This window comes from Bombus flavifrons, chromosome 4 (genome assembly GCF_040668555.2).
Source record: "Bombus flavifrons isolate JBK064 chromosome 4, iyBomFlav1_principal, whole genome shotgun sequence".
NCBI classification, from domain to species: Eukaryota; Metazoa; Arthropoda; class Insecta; order Hymenoptera; family Apidae; genus Bombus; species Bombus flavifrons.
In genome coordinates, this window is record NC_138445.1 from 17,561,060 (window position 1) to 17,588,169 (window position 27,110).

General features: G+C 41.2%; 1 protein-coding gene across 1 annotated transcript; it reads right to left on the reverse strand.

The window, feature by feature from the left end:
* Positions 1-297: 297 nt before the first annotated feature.
* On the reverse strand, positions 298-26,956 carry Snrk (SNF related kinase). Its single transcript, XM_069112281.1, has 8 exons — positions 25,950-26,956; positions 12,095-12,298; positions 10,685-10,837; positions 9,497-9,743; positions 8,847-9,198; positions 8,350-8,478; positions 8,145-8,250; positions 298-7,777 (listed from the first exon to the last, which is right to left on the reverse strand). The coding sequence occupies exons 2-8, from the start codon at positions 12,287-12,289 to the stop codon at positions 5,678-5,680; spliced, it is 3,282 nt and encodes a 1,093-aa protein (XP_068968382.1). The 5' UTR covers positions 12,290-12,298; positions 25,950-26,956; the 3' UTR covers positions 298-5,677.
* Between the last annotated feature and the right edge of the window lie 154 nt (positions 26,957-27,110).

Sequence of the window (27,110 nt, forward strand, 5' to 3'; positions counted from 1 at the left end):
AATACGATCCATTTAACGTACGTAAACGTGGCAAACCTCTTCCACTTTCTTCCAAAGGCTAGAAAAGGCAACGAACAGTAACGACTGGAAAGGATAACTAGTCAGGGAAGGATGGTTCGGTGGACTTCGATCTTTGCTCCCACCTATGGTAACTATTATTGAATCTACTTCAACCATCTCCTGCTGCGATTCGAAAAGTAGGAGAAAAAGAATCTTAAGGAGAGGGAGTCATCGTGGGAGAAACTTAAGACACAGCGTCAGCAGACTTGCTCCTCGTGGTTCATTTTTTTCTTTTCTCATTTATTCTGTTTCGGGCACACAGTTTATTGCATGAATGATTTATACGATTCCGGTATATCGCGACGACACATGGTCCTCGTCACCGGAGCACGCGAATGGATCTTTATTTTTTTGTTTTTTTGTTTTTTTTCGTTTCCTTGTCTGTTTGTTACACTCAACTGGCAGTAAGTTGGGCCGACATTTACGAAATTTAAGCAGACACTTGTCTTGTATGTATATATATACCTTTTTCTTATATATACATATACGTATATATTCTTTTTAATTATTTTTCCTTTTTTTTTTCTTCGTTTATCATTCTCATTTAAAACTGAGATAGGGGCGCTTGATGAATGTGTACAGCATCGGTGGAAAAAAGGGGGACATACTTTGTTCACTTATACAAAAATCATCACGGGAACAATTGTACTCTATGCGTAGCGTTGTCCAGGGACAACTTCGACTGGACTAGCGAACGAGAATTAACGCGAAAACGACGCCTCGTTAAAGTTTACACCGAAGCGATATTTCCTAGAACACCACTTTCGATCGAATCCTCGTTATCTCGATCGTTTTTTTCTTATTTTTACTTTCCTTCCTTCTACACACACACACACTCTCTCTCTCTCTCTCTCTCTCTCTCTCTCTTTCTCGTCGTTTCTTACAACGCACTCTAGTCGTGCTGTATCGCTAAATGGATTCATTTACAACACGAAAAATACCTCTTATTTATCATAGATAGAGCATCCACTTGGGACAATATGGCGTCGCGCAGGAAGTTTCGTCGAGCGGATAGCTCGATGCAAGAATCGCAACGCTTCGCTAGGTTACTTGCAGCTGCAGGCATACATTCAACGATTTTATTTTATTATTATGTTTTTTTTTCCTTTTTTTTTCTTTTACTATTTTTTCGAATTTTCTCGTGTTTGGCAAAGATACCACTAATAACGCGTAAAAAGTGATCGAACTGAACGGACACACGGCGTACATTCTACGATTGTTCCAAAGGGAAAGAGTGTATACGTGTGTGAATGTGTACGTGTAATTGGTCAAGCTTGAATTCACCACCGTGACCCATAATGCCCGGCAACGAAGCATGTCACTCTGGTTCCGCGTAGCTTTAGCTAAATAGCAAAATTCGCGCGTCATGGTTTCCCTGCTCTCTCTTTTTCTCTCCTTCTATCTCTCTCTCTCTCTCTCTCTCTCACACACACACTTTCTTCTCTTTTTCTTCCTTTCCCTTTTCTTTTCTTCTTAAATTTCCATTGAACGGAAATAATCTTAATGCCCGTTTACACCTTGGTCGCGATTCGTTGGGACTCGAAACGAACGATGAACAAATTCGTTGAGTGTAAATTATCGTTATTATTATTATTCTTTAATATTACTTGTTTTTTTATTTATTCTTTAAAACCAACACTTCAACCGTGATAAGGTGCACGTTTGATAACGTCGCGCTTTCAACGAAACATGACCGAAGAACGGTGATTTCTCGAGACATTATTCCAGTATGATTCGTTTTCTTTTCTTCCTTTTTGGTCTCGTCGAGTCATCGTCATCGTACGACACAAGGCATCCAAGCGATTATGGAAATTTATTGTACAATTTGCTCAGTCTTTGTGGAGGAAGCAAACGATCTCGTTCCCGAGGCGACGACACGAGGCGAGGATGAGAGAAGTGTTACAACGAGGAATAAAGCAGGTCGACGATCGTCGGCAGTGACGATTGGAAAGGATCGTCTCTCTCTCTCTCTCTCTCTCTCTCTTGCATTCCTTCTTTTCTCAGGTTGTATAATAAATAAATTGTATTACGCTAAAAAATATCTGGCTCGGTACATACAGTTTATGCGCGGATTTAGTTTAGGTACATACAAACGCTCTTGGCCTACTCAGGAAACATAGAACGTCGCGACTGACGAGGTGCCATTAGGATTTGAAGAATCGAATTGCAAATTTACATAAATATACAACTCGAATATTGCCTTTGTCAGATTGGTACCATACATCGTACTATAATGCAATACCTTGGGGCAACATAAAAATGATATTAGATTGAAAAATTGATATTTTCCTGACTTGCAGTATCAGTAGAGAACTCTAAATGTAAGCAGTATTTTTTAAGAAAAAAATAGTTTATTTCATTACAGGATTCTTATCGATACTAGCAGATATCGATACTCTTACTTTACTAGCATTAATTTTGAAAATTGTAAAAATGGAAGTTTCGTACAGTAATCGAAGAAGAAAGGAACGTTACACACAACTGTCTATTGTCTCTATCACTAATTCTTCTATATTCTAACGATAAGACGACGAATTCTGGACTGCGATGACGTGTGGTCCCTGTTGTGATATTCAATTTCAATTCTAGCTTCACGAATATCTAGAAATAGTTTTGTCCCGTAGTAAGGAACGATAGTTACGCGCCGTATGCAGCGAATTTCAGAAAAGCAAAGCCGATTCCTCAGATCCTCTACGTATCAAAAAACGTAGACGTAACGTTACAGATATGTCTTCAGAGTGTCACAAGCGATCCAATCGATATATACTACGGCGAGGATACAGACAGTGACTCACAACTAGAGCGAACAGTTATTCATTCAGCGTTACTACCTATTAATTCCTTTTATGAGAACATCGATCAAGTAAGAATCGACATATCAGCGGTATCAATCTTTAAGCCTCGTTCGGATTAGCCAAGTTGCTTGAATTCAAGCGTCTTAAAATCTGAATTTTATTAATGTAAACCTGTTATTCACTTGGCTTAAAATATCCTTTCAGGCTTCGATCGTCCTGTAAGAGAAATACAGATGATTTTTTCCAGAAAAATACCGCTCACGCAATAAATCTTAGAAATGTATATTTCAAAAACATTCGACCCTTTCTCTTTGACAATTTTTACGATAAAGGAACGTTTAATTTTTCAACGTTTAGTCTTTCTCTAATACTACAAAAACTGTTAAAAATAGTTTGAAAAATTCAAGAAAAGTAAAGGAAAATAAATACGTTTCGAGTTTACAGATTCGATTAGGATAGCACCCCGATCATCGCGACAGATATATAAGAAAGTGGATGAAAAGCGCGTGCACGTACATCGCTCAGGTTCAGCGAGAGTTCTGCCGAATGGCTCGCGTTCGATCTACAGAGTTTCACAAAGTCCACCAAGTTCCTTCTGACCTACTTTTAACATCATCGATCGATGCAGGAAAAAAAGTGTATTTTGTCATGGATAATATAGATTGCAGGTTCGCATTCTACAGCTTCTATTCTACCAAATATTTCGTTTCGCACAGCAACATACATATGTTTGTCCTGCGTTCTCCAAGAAATGAACGCGCGCATTCGGCAACGACGATGACGATGACATTGGTGATGAATACGGCGAAGAATGAAGCGCGCGCTCAGCCGGCAAGCGCGCTGACACTCGCACCCAATTGCTTCAAAGGGCGAAGAGGATCGTCTCTTGAATTGTACGACGGGAAGAGAACATCGTGCACATCGTTCTATTACAGAGTTCTGTCCTAGGGGATCCTGTTCCTCTTTCGATGGTCCATTTTATAAGTTTCGAATATTTCGATATTCAGTTAGGCTTTTCAAAACTTCGTATTGTCGCTTTGGCATCTGAACGTCGGCTTTCCTTCGACAACAGATATTCCTTAACGTCGTAGGGACGAGAATATTGGATTTTTTGAACCTTGGTCTCTTGTTCAGAGATTTGACAGTGATCGATGCGCAGAACTTCCTGATTCTTGTACCCTTGTGACATAATTCCTCCAAACTTTATAGACCTTGCAGACTTCCGCTGTTCCTTGTTTTAAAAGTTACAGAAGCAACTATTCTTTCATTGAATCCATTTTGTTTCTCACGCTCGTAAATTCTATAAATAAGAGTCTAGATTACGAACACCTTGTATCGGAACTTTTTTCTTCTACGTGCACCTCTTTTTTTTTTAGAATTACCACTTTACCATTTTACTTTCAATTTTCAATTTATGGTATTTATCCCCCAGAACGTCGAAAAAAGCAGTTACAAAAAAAGTTCGATATTCTCCATTTTCTTGGTGTTTCTTCCTCGTCACGTCAGATGTTCGCGTATAGCACCACAGAGTACGTTCCTCGATGGAAACGGTACACGCGTAAGCCTAATCGATTAGCGTGTTACATATATAAATACGGTCTCGCTTGTGTGCTTTGTTCCTCGTGAAGGAATTCCGTTCATCTCTTGAGAGAGCCACTGTGCGAGACCCAAGAACGCATGCTAATTCTTTATATGTAGGAAAATCGGTACAATAGTCGCGATTCGCGGGAGGAACAGAATTTTAAGAGGAGGATAAAAGGTAAAGGAATAGATAGATAAATAAAGGAGAACAAAAGGGAACAAATGGACACGAAGGGGAACGAAGGGGAAGATCCTCCAAGATAGCAAAAAATGTCAATCCATTCTTGCGGATTCAACGGATCCGTCTTCTTGCGACTCTCGTATGATTCGGTCAATGTCTGCATTACAATAATCAAGAGAATGACAATAATATTAATAATTAGAGTCAATAATAATAATAATCATAATAATTATAATAATAAAATATTAAGAATAATAATATTAATAATGATATTAATAATAGTAATAAACTCTGTGATATTTAATATAGGTTTGTTCATACGGACTAGATGCACTTCCCGCAGAGCGAAAGATCGATCGATAACGCTCTCTCCCTTTCGACGCGACCCTTAATATTATTTTGGTCTTTTTCTCAACTACGCATCGCGTTCGAAAGGTTACAGGATCAGGTTTTCTGCTGATGCAGCATCGGTCTGATGGAGGGGACGTGACGTGATCGATTGAATACATTGACCATTGTGACGCGTGCTGTGTAATCTACCGAGAGGTCGCGGCTGTTAACGATCACCACAACGCGTTGCGTATAGGAGATCCTCCTCTTCGTCTTCCGTTTAATCGCGTCGCACTGCGTTGTCTCGCGTACCTTCTCTTTCATCATTTTCCTCTTCTCTTCCTCTTCTACCTCGCTTTCCATCTCTACATGCGAAACGGCCGCCATAAGATTGATTGCACTTCGTGAAATCCGTCTCCTTACGTCTCGTTGCGCCTCTTCGCGCATCCTCACCGTTTCCTGATCACCAGCAGCGATCATTAGTCGCCACGGAACAGCGACGAAACAGAGACGAAACAGCAACGAAACAACGACGAAACAGCGACGAAACAGCGACGAAACAGCGACGAAACAGCGACGAAACAGCGACGAAACAACGACGAAACAGCGACGAAGCATGGTTCATAGTCGCATGGACCACGATTTCAACGACTCCGGATTAAAGTTACGCGACCCATGCTGTCTTCTTCCGTCGTCGTTTGTACATCGACCTGCTCGTCGTGCGGATTCATCAACAGAGGCTGCAACACTTCGACGCATCGCCCAGGTGAATGTGGCAGACGGCAGGTAACGCGCTGCAGCCTTTTCCCACGACGCTCTCCTGGACCAAATGCGACAGGCCCAAATTCTGATTGATATCCCCGTCGCTGCCGCGATGCTGGTGTTTCGCGTCGCACCACTGTTTACGATCTCGCCACTTGTCATCCGCTGTGGCGCAGAATAACATGGACTTTGGTGACGGTGGACTGACGCGATCTCGAGCAATGCTACCGCAAGATCGCGCTTTATAGAGGCGTCCTTTACCGAACAATCCTGGTAAAGGAACACAGAGTTTCTTATGCACGGCGAAATACCGACTAAGCAACCGGATTTTCCTGTTTTTGCAGTCGTTTCTATTCATCGACCCGTTCCTATTTTCCTTGTCGTTCGACGGTATCTGATTAACCGAGCAACCATTCAATTCCCTTTCGTCGCACATCCCGATCCTTTGACACGCGTCTCGTGGCGTCTCCTGTTTGCTACATCTGCCGTTGGAACTGCAGTTGGTCTGTTTATTTGACGATTGCGATAACGAGGACTTGCCGGTGCTGAGGGACCAACTTTGCAAAAGCCTCGCTCCAAAACCTTTGGCCTTTTGAACAGTCGTCGCCGCCTGAGATAACGTCTGTGGAATTCCATGCGAGCCTGTACTGCTCTGAGATACCGAAGACGAAGACGAGGACATGCTTTGGACTCCTAGAACAGCAGAATTGCGGGACACGTGACAGTGACTGTGACACGACGAGGGTCCTTCCGCTTCCTGCACTTCCGTGATACGGTTCAGAGATTGACTCTCGCGTAGTCGGGTTTCTCCGGCTCTTCTCCTACCTGCACGATGCCTCCTACCGAATATAACTTGGTTCTCCGAACACCTATGCCTTCCCCCCGTTGTCGTAGTCGTTGTGGTTGTTGTATTCGTGCTGTTTCCGTTATCCTTTCGACTTGTTTCGCTCGGCGGTGTTTCAGTTGTGTGTTCTCCGTTACCTACACCTCCTCCGCCACCTCCACCACCTCTACCTCCACCACTCCCTCCTGGATCTTGCGAATCACTAGAATCGTCATGACTATCGCGTCTCGAAGACATGGACTTGCTCGAAGATGTGCTCAATTTATGCGCCCTCTTCTTTCTACTCTCACTGTCATCGTCACTAGCGTCTGAACTCGAGCAGGAGGTTGTGCGTGTCTTGTGGAACTTGCTCTTCCTCTGTTCGTACCCGGTTCTCCTAACCACCCGACACTTGGAGCCGCTGCTCTCGCTACCAGATACTGGTAACGCATCTCCGTCCTCCAAGATTTCGTTCAAAGGCGTAGACGTGGAACCAGTGCTGCCTGGCGAAGGCATGGTCTTATACTTAGGCGTCAACGATAGGTTATCGTTCAGACCGCTCAAAGGTCGTAGAGGAATCGATACCGTGGACGACTCCGTGAGAATAGTGGTCGTGGTAGTCGTCGTGCTGGTTTCGGACGGTTTCGACGGACCCATTGTCGACGAGGAATCCAAAGAGGCAGAGGATCGATGTTGCGCTCCCATCCTCCACTTATTCGCTGGAACAGGTCCCATCGACTTCAAGCAGTCGGACACCGACTTTGGCCTGTTTTCCGAGGATCCTTTCCTCGACCAGCCAGGCAATGATCCGTCGTCCAAACGGTTCTTCAGGTTCTCCTGGCTGGTGCAGTCGAGCATTGTTGCTGCAGGTACTTTGTCCACGAGCTGGTTGCCCGCTTGAGGCCTCACCACTGTCTTTTGTTGGACAGACGACGAGGAATCGTTGATATTCCCACTCTTTGGACTAGACATCAGTCGCTCATCTCCGTCTGCAGTCACAGGAACCACGTTGATGTCCTTCTGCGAATTTCGCTGCGACGACATTGGTTTGAGGCTCGGTTTCTCCGGAAGCTGGGACAACCTCTCCTGTAGGATGTGCGACAGTTTACCCTCTGATCGAGATCCTCGACGGTTGAACGAGTTCAACGTGGAATTGCTACCGCGTTCATCGCGGCCTGAGCACGAAGACACGTCGTCCTCGTCTTCCTCCTCTTGGACGATGCTGCACTTCCGCGTTCGAATATTCTGCAACGAAAACACATTTCTTTTCATCCTTTGGAAAGTTTGCGTAATAAATCGACAAATAAATATCTGGTGTTATTACTATGCTCCGGATTTTCATGCAAATTTCTATTTTTATGAACACAATTATAGAAATGGAATCTAAGAAACGATGTACGTATTTTATCCACAAAGTATTACAATATTTATTTCAGGAATTTTACTTTATTATTATTTTATATATTTTTGCACGGATACTACATACATACTATAGATTTTTGTACCTTTAAATTTTGCATAAATTCACAAAACTCGCAATTTAATTATTACGTTAGTTCGTTAAGTACGAATGTCAGTTTGTTAAAAGAAGAATTAATTGTTGAATACGTACTTGAGGCACGTCACCCGGCGTCCGTGGCACGCTCAGCAACGATTGGTTGACTGTGCTCAATGAATTTTGGTCGGTACGCATATTAGTGGCCGCGTCATCTTGCCGGCTGAAAATAACCAATGCTTTAGGTGTATAGGTGATTGATATACGTTTGACCGTCTCTTTCAGTAAGTTGTATCGATATAGTGTATAATATATAGTATACCTAGCCGAGACTTCCAGGATTTCCGGTCGAGTCTTCTGTACCTGTTCCTGACGATGAGTCCGTAACTTCCTTTCTGCCAGCAGGAAATACGTCGCCGTTATGTGATTGTACTCATTCTTGTCGAGGGCTCTACAATTAAATTAATTAACGATGATTTTAGTAGATATTGAATATTTATTAAGCGATTTATCCTATTAGCTAGATTCTTGCGAAAGCCAATCAATACCAAAACTTGATTTATCATAGAATAAGAAATATAAGTGACGTATTATAAAATCTATATTCTCTTTTAAATTTCCATTCGTAAAAAAAGCTATAATGTAACAGTAAAATATAATGTAACAATAAAATATAATGTAGCGTAAATTTTAATATTAGAAATATTAATCGCACACGTAAGTACCATAGATTTTGTCACGGATATATAACAGATTTATAAAAGTAGAATACTCCCGAGACTCTTTTTAATATCTTAAATATTTGATAAATATACTTACTCCAAAATTTCTTCTTTGGTGGCAATATTCCCGTTGACCATTTTGGTAACTATATGATTGTGATGATCATCGGACACCTGTTGCCTGGAGACCAGAGGCAACGCCTCCACCGGCTCCGAGTCGGGTCCAATGGCCAGCCATGGATCAGCTGCTATTTCCTTCAGCGTCGCTCTGCCTTCTGGCTCCCTAACGAGCATCCTGGCTATCAGACGCTTGCAGCCCTCGGATACGTGCGGTGGTATCGAGTACTTGCAATCCATGATCATCGTCAAGGTCTCGCTGTCGTTCGCCTCTTGGAAAGGCGCTTGACCGCATACTAGCATGTACAAAATTACGCCTAGTGACCAAACATCTGAAAATCCCAATTTCGATGGTGAATACAAGAAGAAAAGTCAGCGATGTATGAATAAACAAATACGAAGAAGAATCTAAATATAAGCGGTATATAGCTGTATCATATAATTCCACGCTATGCGTTATCGATTGCAACACAACATTGCAATGAAACGATATAAAATTGATACACAAACAAAATCTCGGTGTCTTTGAATTAGCCCGTCAATGTCGATGTTTAACGCCTTGTGCTATAATTATATTAAGTCATTCAAAACATCGATAAAAGTACAACGAATTGATTTTATGGTACTCACCAACGGCAGGAGCGTCGTAACTATCACCAAGTAGAATTTCCGGTGCCGAATATGCGAGGGACCCGCAGGAAGTCTCCAGCTTCTGACCAGGACAGAATCTGTTGCTAAATCCGAAATCGGTAAGCTTCACGGTGCCGAGTTTCTCGAAGAACACCACGTTCTCGGGTTTCAGGTCCCTGTGTACCACGTGCAATCGATGGCAATACGATATGGCTCTGACTATCTGCCGGAAGTACGTCCTAGCCACCTGTGATCGATTAAAAGTCTATCAGCGGGCCTTGAGAATTACGTTACGACCTTGGGACTCTACCAATCACATCGAAATACAATAAATAGAGGATGATATTCTCTGTCCCATAAAATCGAACGAACGAACTGAATCAATGTGCAACGAGTCGTTAGGTTGCGCAAGAATTCTTGTTACATTTTCTCCGTTTCCGGCAATGAGTAAGGAGTGTTCCGATTTCAAAATACGATGACTAACACACATATTTGTTTGTGATTCATAAGTGGTGCACGATAATTAGACTTTAATCGATAATAGAATTGTTATTAATAGAGTTGAAGATACAGTTAGGAGTTAGTTGAGTATTAACAGATATAGGATTGGTCTCGAGCGAATGTAGCGAGCTGTTGTCTCACAATGAGTAAAGAATAACGAAGCATTAAAATCGCCTCAAGGTTTTCACGATGTTTGTATCGTGATTCAAGGATTGGAACGCTTAATGCTTTCAACCCTTTGGGATACGAGTGACATTCGACACGCTATAGCCTCGAGTGTCGTCGTTCAACGTTTACAATTACAAGTCGTTCATAATTCGAGAAATCTGTTTAAGCGTAACGTCGATCGTGACATCCGAACGAAGATTTCGTTGCAATCGAAGAACACATTAAAAACATGTGCGCGTCTTTTATCAAATGCTTCGGAAAGCAACGGAAAAATCTCGCAACGGAATTACGTAATCAAGTTACGATGAAGAGAATTTTTACTGCTTAATTCATTGATCTTTCTCCAATTAATTCTATTCATTTACGTCCATCCAAAGCATCAAGATGGGCAAAAGAAAATGTGGCAAAGAAACAGCTCAAGAACTCCTGCGTGATGTCAACGCGTGTAAAATGACTCTTGCTCTTCCCTGGTAGAACAAGATCATTACGTGCAATACGCTCGAGCCATCGTATACATACCTCCTCGCTGAGCCCGCTATCGTGTCGCATGATGTAATCGTAGAGGTCGCCTCCATCTCCGAGCTCCAGGATCAAATAGAGCTTCGTCTGAGTGTCGATCACCTCGTAAAGCCTGACCACGTTAGGATGTTGCACCAACTTCATGCATCTCACCTGCAGACGGAGAAACAAAGAGGATAGTCGACATGGTGCAACAGCGTGGTTCGACGTTTGCCCTCGAACCACGCTGGTCAATGACCCTTTCTCCTTCCCCCTTGCGCCATTATCTCGTTGACCTTAACGAGATCTACAAGTTCGAAGCGGATCGTAGATATTACCTACGCGATGCTGGCCGTTGAGCGGATCTTACGCAATCGGTCGTTAATATTTAACACCGATGTCGCGAAACGATGAGATCGTAGGAAGCTGTTTGCGAGATCTCGCTTGTTCGCTTTAACGAGAAAGGTGAAGAATCATAGAGATCCTCTGTGATACGGATTGCGAGTGGTTTCAAGAGGATGGACCTTGGCGATGGTTCGATGGAAATCGAGATTCTTAGATCTTTACATTAAGGATGATCAACGTTGCGTTAACGCAATATTTCATTTACAACTTCCTTCGATCAATTTACTCGCATTATCGAATTCTATCTTTAAACGTTGTGGCCATGGAGAAAACTCTAAGAATTCGCGTAACGCGTTTCCCACCGCTATATTCCTTCCACCTAGATATCTATGTCGTTAAGATGAACTACCGGTTGATCCTCATCGAGCGAAGAACGTATCGACGTTGGGTCGCTTGAAAATTGAAAACTTACGGACGAGGCTGTAACAGAAGTTTACCAATTCGATACTTCGTTTAATTAACGACAAACTGAAATTCCAAAGAAACAAAACTCAGATAAATAGAGTTCCACCGTAAACCTTCCGCTTCTGCATGCTTCGACGTCTGTTCCTTTGAGTAAAACCTCACCCAGTCTTTCAAACTTGTGCCCACTTTCACCGAAACGTCCTTTAGCGTTAATCAAAGACTCTACTACCCAGAGCTGCCAATTAACTCCAAGTTACCACTATCTCTTCTATCAAAAATCTATTTGAAAAAACTAAGGATCCCCTGGAATATCGTCGAACGAAAGAAGCAAAGGCCTGAAAGACTAGAGAGTCTGCGGTAAAAATTCGGTGCTATGGAGCACGATACGCGGCGCACGGCCATTGAGCGAACCAACGAAAAGAAGCGAGAGATTAGTACGCGTTTCCATTTCCTTCGCGACCCGCTTTGTGCTCGACATATTCCCATTTACACGACGCATAGGGGGAACAGGAACAAAGGGACGCAGGATATGCGCGGTCGCTTCCGTCGACGAGACACGCGACGAGAGCGAGCCGGGAAGAAGAAAAAAGAAGAACGCCATCGTATCGTTTGTGTACTCACCTCCTGGAAGAGGTGTGCTCTCGAGACCTCGTCGAGTTTGCTCTTGTCGATGACCTTCACTGCGACCTTCTCGCCGGTGAAAACATGCCTGGCGAGCTTCACGACGGCGAAATGACCGCGGCCAAGCGTCTCCTCCAGATCGTACAGGCCGGCGATCTTGCCGTCGTAGTTGCTGTACCCTACCCTCCGATGCATCTCGTGTCGCTGAAACAAGGAACAACTGTGAATGGTCGATCTGATCACACTACGATGAAACTTGTTCCGTTTGGAAATGTTTACCGAGTTGCGATACCGATGCAACATTTATATGAATTTGTATTTTTACCAAAATAATTAACAAATATGAAATCTAGGTAGAGAATTGTTTTTTTTAGCGGATATTATGGCGGGTACTGTTACCGTGGATATTTTATATATCGGGTTAGAGTTGGAATTTTCGGGCGTCGATGAACCTTTACTCAATTTACTATCGCGGATATAGCTAATGTAGAAGTGATGGCGGCGATAGGATGGTCGGGATGTTAATGATAACGAATTCACGGTCCACGGGATGACGAATGTTATGTGATACACGTATGACTGCACGTACAAGTAAACTTACTTGCATGAACTACAACAAAACCCCCAAATGCAAGTGGAACTGCCCTTATATATTCCTGTTCCCACCTCTCGGGTCAATCTTTGTCTTTAAGGAGAGCCATATAATCCTTCCATACCTGTGTCAGGCACACGTCCCTCCCATGACTGTGGGTACGTCCAGGTACGTCCAGTAATCAGCTATATCACTTCGAGCCCAAACCCATAAGCCAGATTAGAACATTAAAACTATTTGTTATTTTTATTACTTAAGTGTAGCTATAATAAAAGTCTGGACTAGGATATTGGGGTTTTTCCCATTTTTTCGAATTTTTTATAAACGCGCGTACTTATCTGTGGTTTAGTAACGAATAAAGGAAATATTTTCAAATGGATTTCAGACAAAATTCGAATTTTCCAGTTCATTAGAATTTTTATCGTAAAAGAGCACTTAACGTAAATGTAAAATCCGAGTGTACGGGAATGGTAATAAGAAATATGCCCATCATTCAGTTCTCGTTACCGTCTAAATTCACATTTGGACCGTGTAAACCCTAAGTAATTAAGAAGATCTACTTGATCATGGGACATGGGCGTGCCAGGTATACCGGAGCCAGGGTATAAAAGGTGGCCGTTAGTGAGTTTTTTTTTTAGAGTTGCCAGCGAGCTTTTAGCGCTGCCAGCGTGGTCGAAGAATGTCGTCCGTGTCGGGGGTGGTGTTGTCAACGTTGTCAAGGAGCGTGGTCGACGTGAAAGAGAGCCGTTGTGACGAGACGAGTTAGTGACGAATGATGATTGCGTGCATACAAATTGACGGAGCGTCGTACTTGATTTTGTGTTGGCGTGAACGATATTGAAATAAATCATACCGTTACCAAACCTACTAGCACGCTATTAATACGTTATTTCCTATAAATATGACACATTTATCGTAATAATCGAACACTAAGAATGTATAGCGTAATCAGATAATGGCGAGGACAGTAATTGTTCAAATTTTTGTATGGTAGCGAAACAGATAAAGATCTATTATTGTTATTGGTGTTTCGACTACATTAAATCTAAGCGTTTCGATTCTACGATATCAGATAAGAAAGAAAATTTCAGTATTATAATGCTATATCTTTGAAAAGTGGCGACCTTTTTGCTATACATACATACTATGGGTTTCATAACTATTTTTAAGTATCCATTTCTTTCTTTAATGTTAAAGGTCCATGACTTGAAATAGAACCGTGAAAAACGCAGACTGAAGGTTACGTATCTTTTCATTAATAAGAAATCAGTATGGTTAAGACGTTTAAGAGAAGAATTCTCGTGCAGTTACGAAAAAGACATTGAAAGGCACAAAAACAGCTAAAACTAGAACGAACTAAAACTCTTCTAATCGCGAAAAGACGATCTTAAATAACTAAACTGCGAATGTTTGTGCATTTATATGAAAGCGTAAAGATTGCAGAAATATACACAACCTGCGTAATTGTGTGTCCAGAGATATATAAAATATTCCAAGTAATATATTCACATCTATCAAATGGATAAAGCAAGTCTCCATCTACGTTTAGTTGCATTAATAAAACCACGAGTCTGTACGAATAATCGTTACATCTGCCATCGTTGAACAACTTTCATTAAAAATCAAACTGTACCAATTGAAAGACTCTGGAAACCTACAAGTAATCATTTTTGCCATATACAACGTAACGTTTAGAACTCCATCCCTCCTTCGTAGTTATTCTTCAACTTCTCAAGCACGCTACATATATGCCTTTACGTAAGCGTAATAAATTTATTTCGCCATTTCAAACAGTTCCATAGACAAACGTAATAAACGTTCCCACCGTTTACAAGGCAATGCGTGTCCACTCTGGCAAATCGCGGAAGGCAGTCGCGTTGTCCGGCGAAACAATTCGAGCACCGTGACTGCAATAACAACGTGCACGTGTTTGGTACGCGCGAACATCGCATCCGTAAGCAACACAACGATTCGATTGTCCGCCTTATATGGAAAATAAATTTCAACGCCTACTGAACGCAGAGGATCAGGCTCAAGGCAATCGTGTGTATAGTTACTCTCACTTTTGCGCTGCTTCTTCTCTATGGGAGTGGCGCTGCTCTGGTTCGCGTACGTAAGGGTAAACGGGTCTCGTTTCCGGCGTCCCTTCCGGAACACCGAAAACGGCATTTCACTTCGCTCGTTGCAAAATCGATCGATCCACTCTCTCGTTGACCGTTTTCCACTGCAACGGGATTGGCGAATCGGCAAAAGAGGGTCGGTGATTATTTTTAGAAGTGGTTGGAAGAAGTAATAATTTAGCGAACCTCGATCGACGAGGAACAGATCGATCGGTGAAAAAAAAGAAAAAAAAAAAAAAGATTTCCGCAAGATCGACGAAGGCTTCCATTGAAAGTGGTCACGTTCCGATTGCAATTTGCGATCCCGATTGTTTCAGCTGCACGCGAAATTGCTTTCTTATCGTTCGTTACTCTATATACGCACGTCGAGAAAACCAGTCGTTCCCGGACGACGAAAGGAGTCTTGAATAATTTATGGGCCGATCTGAATGCACCGGTCCCGATCTCGAATCGTAATGGCCACGTTTACGAAGAAATTGAATCGTTAATAAATCAGACATCGCGTTGTCGTAAAAATCGGTAACGCAAAGTTTCATGGACGAGTGAATGAAATAGTATCACGGATAACTAAAGGACGTATCGTTATGTTATCTTTCTGCACGTGTGAAATAGATAGGGGATCGACGATGAAATATCGACGGAACGACCTTGGATGAAATTTTTATGATGTATATTTGCGACCTTTATTTAGCGCTACGATGTTTTCTTTTTTTTTTTTTTTTTAATGAGAAACTATATATTTTTGAGCGTGTGCAACGCTGATCAGATATCGAGAGCGCGCGAGTTAAATAACTAAGTATTACAATAATCTAGATTTATATAATGATTCTGTTGCAACACTTAAGCCCGAAACTACTATAATGCACAGCTGCTACGGAAAATAGCTCGATGAGTATCAGCCGCGAATAATGCACAGTGCAATGCATAGAGGGTGCACTCTGTCTGTACAGAATAAATAAAATAGGTAACATTAAAAATATCAACGCAGTGGTAATGTATAAATCTAGAATCATTTATAAATCAAACGTAAAAAATCATACTCGAACGACGTATGAGTTATCATCCCCTTCTTCCGATCAAACGGCGCCAGAAATACAAATTCATCAAAAAAATTCCATGTTCCCTAATAAAAATAAGGAGAATAATATTAAAATGGCCTGCTTCTAACGAATCACGCTATCATCCCGTGTACATCTAAACTGTTTAAGATTAGAACTCTTGATGCAGTTGTTTTGACTTAGTATTGTTACAGTCAGATCGCTATTACTATATGCAGAGTTACTATTATTCGATTTTTTGTATCTTACTGTTTGACGACCTTAATCCTAAGGTTTGAGGCATACTGACTTCCGTACGTACATAATTTTCCGATAGATTTCTATTTACATGAAACGCGATACGTAAATAATCTGTAAAAGTCAATATAAAAAGTCTTTTCGTTATATACTTTACTAAATTAAAAACTCTTTGTGTCTATTTAAATTTATTATCCACTGCGTTATAATTTAATATCAGATAGTTTACCATGCATGGAATTTTACACGAAACGTGTTAATTATTTCAGCCTTTGAAAATTATGTGCAGAACGGCTGATTACTTATTCTGTGTATTTCCATGATACACTTCGCCAAATATTAGTTAATTGATTATGAAAGCTAATGATCACAAATTGCAAATTAATAATAACAAAGCGGTACTAGCTATTCACTGCGATATAGTTCCGCGAGTAAAATATTGTCAGGTATTTTGCATAATTTCCATTTAGCAATTTTCGGTGCAAAGATTTCAAGCTAAACCTCGAAATACGTATAGATATAACGTTCCTCTGTCCATTACCATAGAAACGAAAACGTGTACAAGATTAAGAAACATTACTATTTACGTGTATAAAATCAAATAGATGCCAATGAAGTTTCAGCCTATATTTTTAAAATTTCAATTTTAAAATTACGATAAAGAAGCTTCACAAAGTCTTAACTGAATTTTTTAGATGAGATGTAATTTATAGTACTATTTTCTCTTTAACGTTTTGCGTCAAAATCACCGGCATATCGATTATAAGCTAAAATAAAAAATCTATAATCGATCACAACCTTTCTCTTTCGTGAGCTAACAAAATTACGATCACAGGAAGCTAAAGATGCAGAGTTGGAGGTGTAAAGATCGAGTCTGTAGAAAAAGCAGATGCCCAATGAACGAACGAATGGAATGAAAAAGATACGCTAAATAAAATAAATTCCTTGCTAGCATATCTCAGAGATAGCTGACCTGATATCTCGATAACAACAAATATTCTCTGTTACTGGCAATAGAACGTGCAACGGAAAAAGATGGAGCGTGCCAGAAGGAGGATATATCGCGTACGGATAGTCACGATTATTCGTTCGACCGTCAGGCTAGCGTCAAGCCAGTTCCGGTTTCTTTTCGTGGCATCACGCTACGAGACACATTTGCGTCAGGACTACGTTCGCATACGCGACGTCAAACAGGAGACGATACATATCTCTAGGAGCTTCGTTCTACGACTCTCTTTCACAGTATACAACAACTGTATAGAGTCGATTCATGAACGAAATAGATGCAAAAATACATTTTCTTTGAAGTGCACGGAAGTATGAAAGGAACGAACAAAGACACGCGTACAGGGTAGGCACCCACGTTCTCGTACGCCGGTTTAAAATTAAACGCGCAACGTTGAGAATTTACGCGAGCAGCAGCAACGATCAAAGACACTCCGCGTCGCCTCTTCCGATCTCAAAAATATTCGACGACGATTACGAACCCCTCGTGCCTTTCGTAACGCGACGATACGTTTCCATAATCCTTAACGTGTTCACCACCTTACATAAGAGAGTCGTATAACGCGTAACAAGTAAATTTATTCTTCCTCGCGAACATAGCGATTCGTTTCATCGATTCGAGATTTAACAGGCTTGTTTACTCGTTCGCTGAATAAATGACGTAAAAGAGAATTGTCCGTTGGTCGAGAAACGTACCAGACGTGATACACGATGGTGAGTTTACGTAATTGACGATTAATAATATTGTGAAATACGAGAGGGCGGTGATTCGACACGCGGAGCTTATATTATCGACCAATGATGTACGATGAATCAAGGAGGAATTAAAGGGATTGTGATAATGAACGGACAGCTCCATTTTGTACAACTTGTAGAGAAAATTGTAACCTTTCGTTTGGTGCGAGAAAGGAACAAACTACGACGAGAAATCGTAAAGTTATTACGATATCATATACGTTATAATCCTTTATAAAACCACATAAAGTGGCATGTGGTTTTGCAATGGACTGAAACCAGATAACTTGGCACTAGGTGATTCCGACGACGTTACGATACAGAAATCGAATTTGAAGATTGCCTATTATTTCCAAGAACATAATTTACATTTTCCATTAATCAGATTAATAACAAATTTATTTGTTCTTTCCAACATTTCAATTATATTTACCAAAAGTGAAAATAAAAGATACAAATTTAATGTTTGTCGAAACTCTAATCTCAGCATAGAAAAAGAGGTAAAGATCTACAAAGCGATAATAAAACCAATTTGGACGTACAGAATAGCTTTATGGGGGACAGCAGCAATGGGCCACTTAAAGGAAAACCGCTACAACACAAGATACCGAGAACAATAGTCAACGTCCCATGATATGTCAGAAACGAGGATATAGCCAGACTTAAGAATACCAACGGTCAAAGAAGAAATCGGCAGGTAAGCAGAAGGGTAATACATCCAACCAGCTGGCTACCGTAGAGAGCAAAACTCTCATAGCAAGAAGACTAAAAAGAAAACACCCCACTGACCTTACTTAAGAAATAAAACAGTCAAACTCGAAGATGGTATCCCGCTGGGGGTAGCCATGTTATTTAGCAATTAAGTTAGAAAAATTTATCAAATGTCCAGTTAGACAAATTGTAAAGTACAAATTAAATTAAGAAAAAGAATTTAACGTTCAATGAAAACATTTATCACCACTGATACTAGCTGAATTGCTACCACTCTATTATACGAATTTATAGCAAGATCCAAGGAAGATTCGCTGTTTAAGGGGGTATTCTGGTCTAGAAATTTGAAAAAAATCGAAAAAAAATTTCTTTTTCATATTTCCAAAGTTTAGACATTCAAGAATGTGCCCTTAGAAAGATTTTTCAAAATTTCAATTATTTTATGTGTTACAGCCATTTTTGTGACGCGGCATCTGCTCCAGTCTGACCGGAACAAATGAATAGTAGACGGTAGACGTTGTCCGAGTAAACTTGTCTCAAAACTTTAAACGCGTTTTTCTCGAAACTATTTTTTTCGAGTTGGCGTGCGCGATATCTCAAGTTCTAACGAACCGATTTATTTTAAATTTGGTCTGAATATTCCTTATATACTGCTCTATCGTCCGGACCACGCTCAGCTCAAAATCTTTAATATTACTATTTTTTAAACGTTCGGAATTGTCAAGAAAACGTGCGAAATAAGAAATTTTGTTTCAAACGGCCGTCATTTTGTGAAAAAATGTTGTATTGACTTTTCCAAGGTTCAGACGATAGCAGCATCCATACTAATTAAGAATCCGTTCGCATTTTTTATTTCGGATGACCAGAAGGGGTTGATATCATGCACGCCACGACACCCCATTTTTTGGCAGCACCCATTTTGCCAGCTCATAACTTTTTAAATATTGACTTTTTTTCCAGTGAATTTTTTACGTAATCTCGAAATATCAATAAACAAATGCTAAGAAGAAGGATAGCAAAAATATTTTTTGTTTCGCTTGTACAGAGCTTCAAAAATCGCCCGAAATTCATACCTCTAGACCAGAATACCCCCTTAAAACGGTTTCCTTTCGACTTGGTAAAATTTCCAGAAAGCGAAGCTCGACTCCTTAAAGCCGCGGTTCTTTCGATTTTTCTTTGGAACGACCGGATAGTGGTGCATGCACACGTGTGCCAGAAAACTTCTTCGTATTGTCCGATCAGGCATTCTGAGAGGCAGAGACAGAGACAGAGGCAGAGACAGACAAAAGTACCGGTTCTAAGAAAAGCGAAGTATGGAGTGTTGAGTTAGGTCTCCGCTCTCGAGGCCAGTCTAGGTTACAGAGTTAGTCGACCATTATTTTTGGTCGGGTTGTCACGACGCGTATTTCCACCACCCTGCTCGACACAACAGGCCAGGCAGACGTTTCGCCCCGATTAAAATGCACGGTATGCGGAAAGTAGTTTTACGATTGCTATCGACTCTGCCTCCTAATTGATTCGATGCACCGTTTAGTACTGCGATGTGCGTCATTATCGATGGCCGGATATAAGAGAGGAAATAAAACCTCCGTCCTCGTTATTTTTACGTTTCAAACCAACGGATCTTTCCGATTCCCGTAGAAATAAATCAATCGCGACACTTTTTTCTTCTTTTATCGACCAAAGAGAATTAAAGAAGGTAAAAAATTCAACGTCAATAGACCACGTTATCTACGTATTAAAATGAAAATAGTTCCAATCGACCTACTATCCTGGCTTATCGATACGTAATTACCAAGTAATTAACAAACCATGTATAAATTCGAGTCCAAAGATTCAAGTGTAGCAGCGTATTTCCTCCAATAAAATCAGGTCATCCCTTTTTCTCTAGATTTAACAATTACGGATAACAATAACGTAGACATAATTGAACACAGCGTATATCAATTAGAGTGTGAAAAAGGTCTCACACTTGAAGAACTTGTACGAGTCATTACATCATATCTGCAATGTGCACTAATAGCGAAACAAGATGAGTCGGAGCGTGTGCTCCCTTTAAAAGCCTATCTCCGCTCCTCTCCTCTTTGAAATACTCGAGGGTATCTTATGGAACTCGCTATTACCGTGTACCTAATTAATTTTATCGCGTTCATCAGTGGTTACCTGGATCTATCGAACGGCCGATATTCAGCAACTCGTGCCACCTTTGTTACACGGCAAACGACGAACCAACCAACGAGAGAGTATATACCGCTATTATATACATGTGCGTATACATACGGATGCTGTGTGCAGCCAGGCACGAAACGTTTCGCCGAAGTAGGCGTGAAAAACGTACAATACGTCGATTCGTCCAAATATCTAGCCACGACTGATTGGACTTGACATTTTCCCAATAACAACCTTACGTTCGCCCCAGTATCATCCACCTGCGCACGACGCGTATCTCTCGGTCGCCCGTTGACCTGGTTCCGTTCTACCGGCGCATTACGAGCCGCGGAGCCGCGTATCAAACGAAGATAAAACTTTCACGGCGTGTCCCCCCCTCGAATCCACCATGGAGGAACAACACCAGCCCTCCCAACTTGGAAACTATGTTATCGACGCACCAACGTTGCATAACATTGGAGGAAGTGTAAACTCGTGTACCACGGGTCGCTGCATTCTTCCGCGAATCACCGACGCGACCAGTTTATCTCGAGGACAACCGAGTATCGACGATTCGAACACGGAGGAGAAAAAGTCACCGAGTGTTCGACGTTCGAGTAAATTATGGGAAAGAATAATCGCGTGTTTCATTAATTTCTAGATAATTACAAGATCTTTGTCTCGTAATGCAATATCGTCACGAACTGTACAATTTGATACAAGGCAGATCGTACTGTCTGTAGTAACTCTAACTTTAGAAGATCCAGTTCTTTCATATTCCATATTTCACACACTAAGCGTAAAATATCTCTTGTGCGACTGAATTGATATTGCTATTGGAATTTTACGAGTTACGAGACATACTGGTATTTGCAAATTCTCTTGCACAATAACAAGATACTTGCTAATAAAGCGTATGAAATTTGAAAAGTGTATTTCTATATTTCCTAGTTCATTTATTACTTTTAGCTTTCTATTCAAATATTCCGAGTTACCGAATGCTTCGACAAGCATACGCAGCTACAACTACGAAATATTTCGCTATTTCTTGGCGTGAAAATTACGTTCCAAACTAGACATCGTAGGTAGCGAGAACACGGTAAAGTCCATGTTGGCTCGTGAATAACGATCCGAATTGCGGTCTGGTCGTTATGATTCTTTGAATGGAAATAAGTTCGACGATGGATTTAGTAAGTTGATAACCACTGTTACAACATACTGACACGCACCGAAAACAGATAATCATAAACACGAGTAAATTGGATTCGGAAACGTGGCAACGGAGTTGTTTAATCCGGTCATGCCAGCAGAATCACACGCAGGATTATCCAAAGTAATTCGATTAGAATTCGTAGTCAATTTCACCGCAAGGACGCGCTATTTACGCCCCCTCTTCTTGTACAAATCTGTAAAATAATACTGCGCTTATTCTACTAGCTCACCGTGTTTTTTCATATGTAAATTTAAAGCCTACAGTTACATGTTCCGTAGCTCAATCATTCAACTTTATATTAGCCATAATTATCCTATATAAGATTGTCCGCTAATTTACTTCGTTATTTAATATGATACATTTGTTAGTTAATTTAATTTAATAAATTACATATTCAATAGGTAAATTATGAAGTTTTACGTATACGATCCACATTTACATATGCAAAATGGTTGATAATTTACTTTCTCGTTGAATTGATTATTTGATACGTTGTTATATAATTTAGTAAATTAATTTCATAAATTACATATTCGATAGATGGATCGCTTTACCGAATGAATGACCCGTAGAGTTTACCTTACGTAGGCCTGTTCGATAATTTACTTCGGCGTTTATTTAAAACGAAAAAATAAAATTCTATTTTAAATAATTCGTTTTATTCGTGAAAAATCACCCGCCTGTTTCCAATTATACCACGATTACTGAATCACCTTGTGATATCAGCCACGATATCGGTTAAAAATGATGCCACGTTTCGCCGTAATGTTCCGATTTAAACAAGAGAAGATCGGATTAATCTAATTTCTCGGTTTCTCGGTTAGTTAGAAATCAAGTAAACGGAGTGACGGTGATTCGTTGGAAAGTCAGGTAAAAAATTTCATTAGCCTGCAATTTCTCGAAGGGGAAACGAGTTTCGTCGATGAAGCTCGTTAACACTGCCAGGAGAGATCAACACGATGATGCACGTACGAGGGACAACGAGGGACAACGAGGGACAACGAGGGACCATCGTCGAGCCTAAGGTCATCGTCATCGTTCGCGAGAGATTCTCCCATGAATTTCATCTCTATCGATGTCTCTGGGACGAGTGAAATGCCAACGATTCGCGTGACGCGCCGCTAATAAGCAAAACGAGCAACAGCTCTGTCTACTTCTGCTTTAATGCGATAGAAATGAATTAATCGGTGATTCGGTTTCTCGTAAGAGCGTATATACACCATACATATGATTTACACACTTGTGAAAGATGCGAATAACGCGATTTCCCTTTACCTTATTTCCATCGTTATCATCCGGATTGTCGATTGCATCATATCTCAGATAACGTGCATTCTAACATCAGAGGTTATCAGCGATAGCGATCGTTGTTATCCAGATATAAATAAATTGGCTACGTAGACATTTTGCATTTCACGTAAACAAAGAACAGTTATTCCTGACGATGTTTTTCATTATCATGACTTGACGATTTTCGCGATCCTTGAACTGTTTCACCATCGTCGTACGTCGAACGCTACGTGACCATGCTTTCCAACGTCGAACAGCTTCGAAGAAAAGAAAAGTGAAAGAAAGAAAGGAAGGAAAGAGGCGAGACAAAAATGCGAATTGCGCAACGATCTTTCGTGAAAACCATGTTTCACAACCGCCAGGCAAAAAGTAGGAGAAGAACAGCGATCGTTGTACGCGTACGAGCCCCTACGCGAAAATTCACGATTTAAGAGGCGATAACCTATTGTAATATGCAATGTAAACGCACCACCACGGGTGCGTAACAGGTAGTGCTCGCGTCCCGTTATCAAGATTCCTCGAGTCTTTGACACGCGGAAGATGCCGGGTGTGCCTCGACCGGAAACATCTAATATCTCTCGCCTTATAAAACGGTTACCAATATCTTTTTCTATTGTCTGACCGTCCGTCCTCCAACCGAGAACAATTAGGAGCGTTTACAGTGTTTCTCTTGTCGCGAATATAGCGCTATAGAACGAGACAATTTCACGGCTGCAATGCGACCAAGTGCATGCGTTCCACGCTACACGTTGGAAAGAGCGAGATGGGTGCTGTGCGGAAAAAAAGATAAACCATCGCGGAATAATGGTGTTTTGTTTACTGACCACGAATTGGCAGACTTTATCTGGTCAGTTATCGAGCGAGGTGTAATTCTCTATCGAATACAAGTGAGATACGGATATTCCTTTATTTTAGTTAAATTTAGACGGTGGATGATTATGCGAATTCACATTTTTAAGAATCAAAATCTCGTAAGACAAATTGATCCACTCCACTTTCTATCAAGTTATTAATTTCACATTACCTACCTACATATTTGGTATTCAACGTGTTAGAAAAGAAATCTTCATACGTTTGCTTCTTATAACGGAATAGCACGAATAATTGCAAATTCCAAGGAAAATTTAAAAAACTAATGTTTATAATTGTCTGTAATTCTTTTATGAATTCTGATTCGTAGAGTTGATCAGCGTTGCTTCTGAGCGACTCGAATCTAACTTAAAGAAACAGGATCTAGATAGACACGTTTTGTATATGTAGGCACGTAATGTACACATCTTTATACATTCATTCAAATTTCCAATAAATGTTATATGCCATTTATTTCATTGTATAGATATTTCGTTGTATTTCTTTTCATCTAACCTTAGACATGCCCCAGTTATCGTTAGTTATATGTAATACTAGAAACGCATTCCACGGTGTTAGTTTTAAGAATTAGACGGGATAACGATGGTCAGTTAACAAAGCAAAATCCCGGCTGGTTAACGTGGCACTACGGTAGAGACTCTGTAATCTGTATCCGTGAGACGATGGTATACCGTGCCACGCCATTTTTAGTCGTCTCACACTCTTTTCCTCCTCCCTTTCCTTTCGTCTCTTTGACCCCTTTCTCTGACCACGGTAAACGAACGTGACGTAATAAGACATTAACATTTCACAGAGCTCCCGGTTCGTTAACCTGCCGATAATATCGAGGACCACCCGTTTCTCTTTTTTTTTCCTTTTTGGGTCACTTTTTTTCAAGCCAGCTAGTTCACATTCGATCAAGAAATTTCGATCGATCGTCGTATTGTTCGCGTTGCATTGTTAAATCGGAATTTAGAAAATAGGATATACGTAGCTCTGCCGCGTTTCTGTACGATAACGTTGCACTAGTTTTCTACCCGCAAGTATAGAGCAAATACTTTCACAAATATTCTAAGCAGGTGTTCGAGATATATCAGCTTTTTTTCTTTTCCTTTTTCTTTTTTTCTAGAGATACTGTTACAGTGAAAATAACGAAACCTCCATAATCTATGTCATCGAGAGTATACGAATGTAGGTATGTGTATGTTCGACTGTGTAACGCGTTCGATGATTGGTAATTCGTATTTGGTAGATAGGATAAAACACGTGACACGCATTTTGCACAAAATATTCGCAAGTTACTAGACGTTTTTTATTCGTCCGATAAGTAGCGTTTCAAGGTCGTATCAGGTTATGTACCCACGAGAACTAAATATGGCGGAATGTCATTTACAAGTAATGTAAAAAGCTGGTTTTTAAAAGACATAACGGGTGTTCGAGCGGTAACGATACTATCTCCTGTTAATTACGTTTATCGCATGCAGGCTGCGCGCTAAATCGTTCAGGATAGGTCGTGAATGTTTATAAACGAATCACGTATCGACTTTATACTCGAGTCCTGTTCGCTGCACGGCATCGAAATTTTGGCATACCGAATGTAACGTCACGTAATGTGGAAAATATTCTCCGACTTAGGAATTATCTTCGTTACGATTAAACCTCGTCTTATAATATCAAAAATTTAATCGATAGAGTTCAAAGATAAAATAGATCCGATTTGGAAGATGCTTTTGGTCATAAAGTAATAAGAATTTCACGCCAATTCCACGGAACGTTTCGACACGGTTGAAAAACAGAAAAGTGGGAGTGTACGATGTATATACGGAAGGAAGAAGCGTCAGGAGCCATTTTTACAGAAGAGTCCACTAAATGTACCGTTGAATAAAATTACACGTACCGCTTTGCCCGCTAGACAGACGAATCCAGCCAGCACTCGACTTCCCTTCTCATCCGATTGACTGTCATTTGTGATGAAGTTTCATACGCGTGTCAAATACCGCGACGATTGATACACGCACGGTACCTAGGGGCCGTTTGTTGCCCGATTTCTCGTACGTTTGCCTCGACGAGTTTAAACGTCTCCTCTTTTCTTGTTGTTACGAGGAAACGCGTCGACCACGTAGTTCTGTACAATCTAGACGATTACGACGACGTTCAACAACGAAGACGAAGACGACGAAGACGACGACGACGACGACGACGACGACGACGATGGTTAAGCCGTCGTTGATTGCCACTCGCGCACGCACTCACGGCAATAGGATGTATGTTTACACACGGCACACTGCACTGTCTCTTTCTCGCACTCTCGTTTGTCGACACAATACTCTTTCCTCCCCGAGAGACACACGGCTCTCTTACACCCTTCGTGGCTGGATTACCTCTTCCTTTTTCGAGCTGACTCCTCTCTGTTTCTCTCTTTTCGCCACCCACCCACCCTCTGCCCCTTCGATCCAACCGTATGAAGAGGAAAAGCAAGATTTCCCTGCTCCTTCCTCGAAGTAGTGTGGCCGACACACTTCTAGCTTCTTCCCACTTCCACCATTTCGTTTCGTGTACTCTATCTTTCTCCCTCTATCGTTCGTGTCTCGTACCCTCCCCTCAGCCCGCTGTTTCTCTTTCTTTGTCTGTTCCCGTGGTTCGTCTCACACCGTCGACTGACTCGTCGAATCGTCGTCTTCTTCTTTCTCTTCGTTCCTCGGGCGACTCTTTCGATCTCGTGCACGCCACGCACGCCACGACTGAACACTCGCGACCACCGGTACTCACACTCTCGCGAAACTGAATTTTCCTCCACTGATTAGATAAAAACCGACGGACTCGACGAGCGTCAACGACAGACGCGCTCGCTCGACACCGTGACACGGGAAAGCTGAGAAAACGTACTCACCGAATTCGGCCTACCAACGATTCTCTCGCGTCCGCATGCTCATGCAGGCGCCACCTGCTGGAGCACGTGGCACACTACTGGCGCCACTGAACCGCGCCAATGTTTGAAACGGGCAAATTTGTTTGCCGTGATGGTTCATGCATGTGATTAACTTGTAAATGTTTGTGC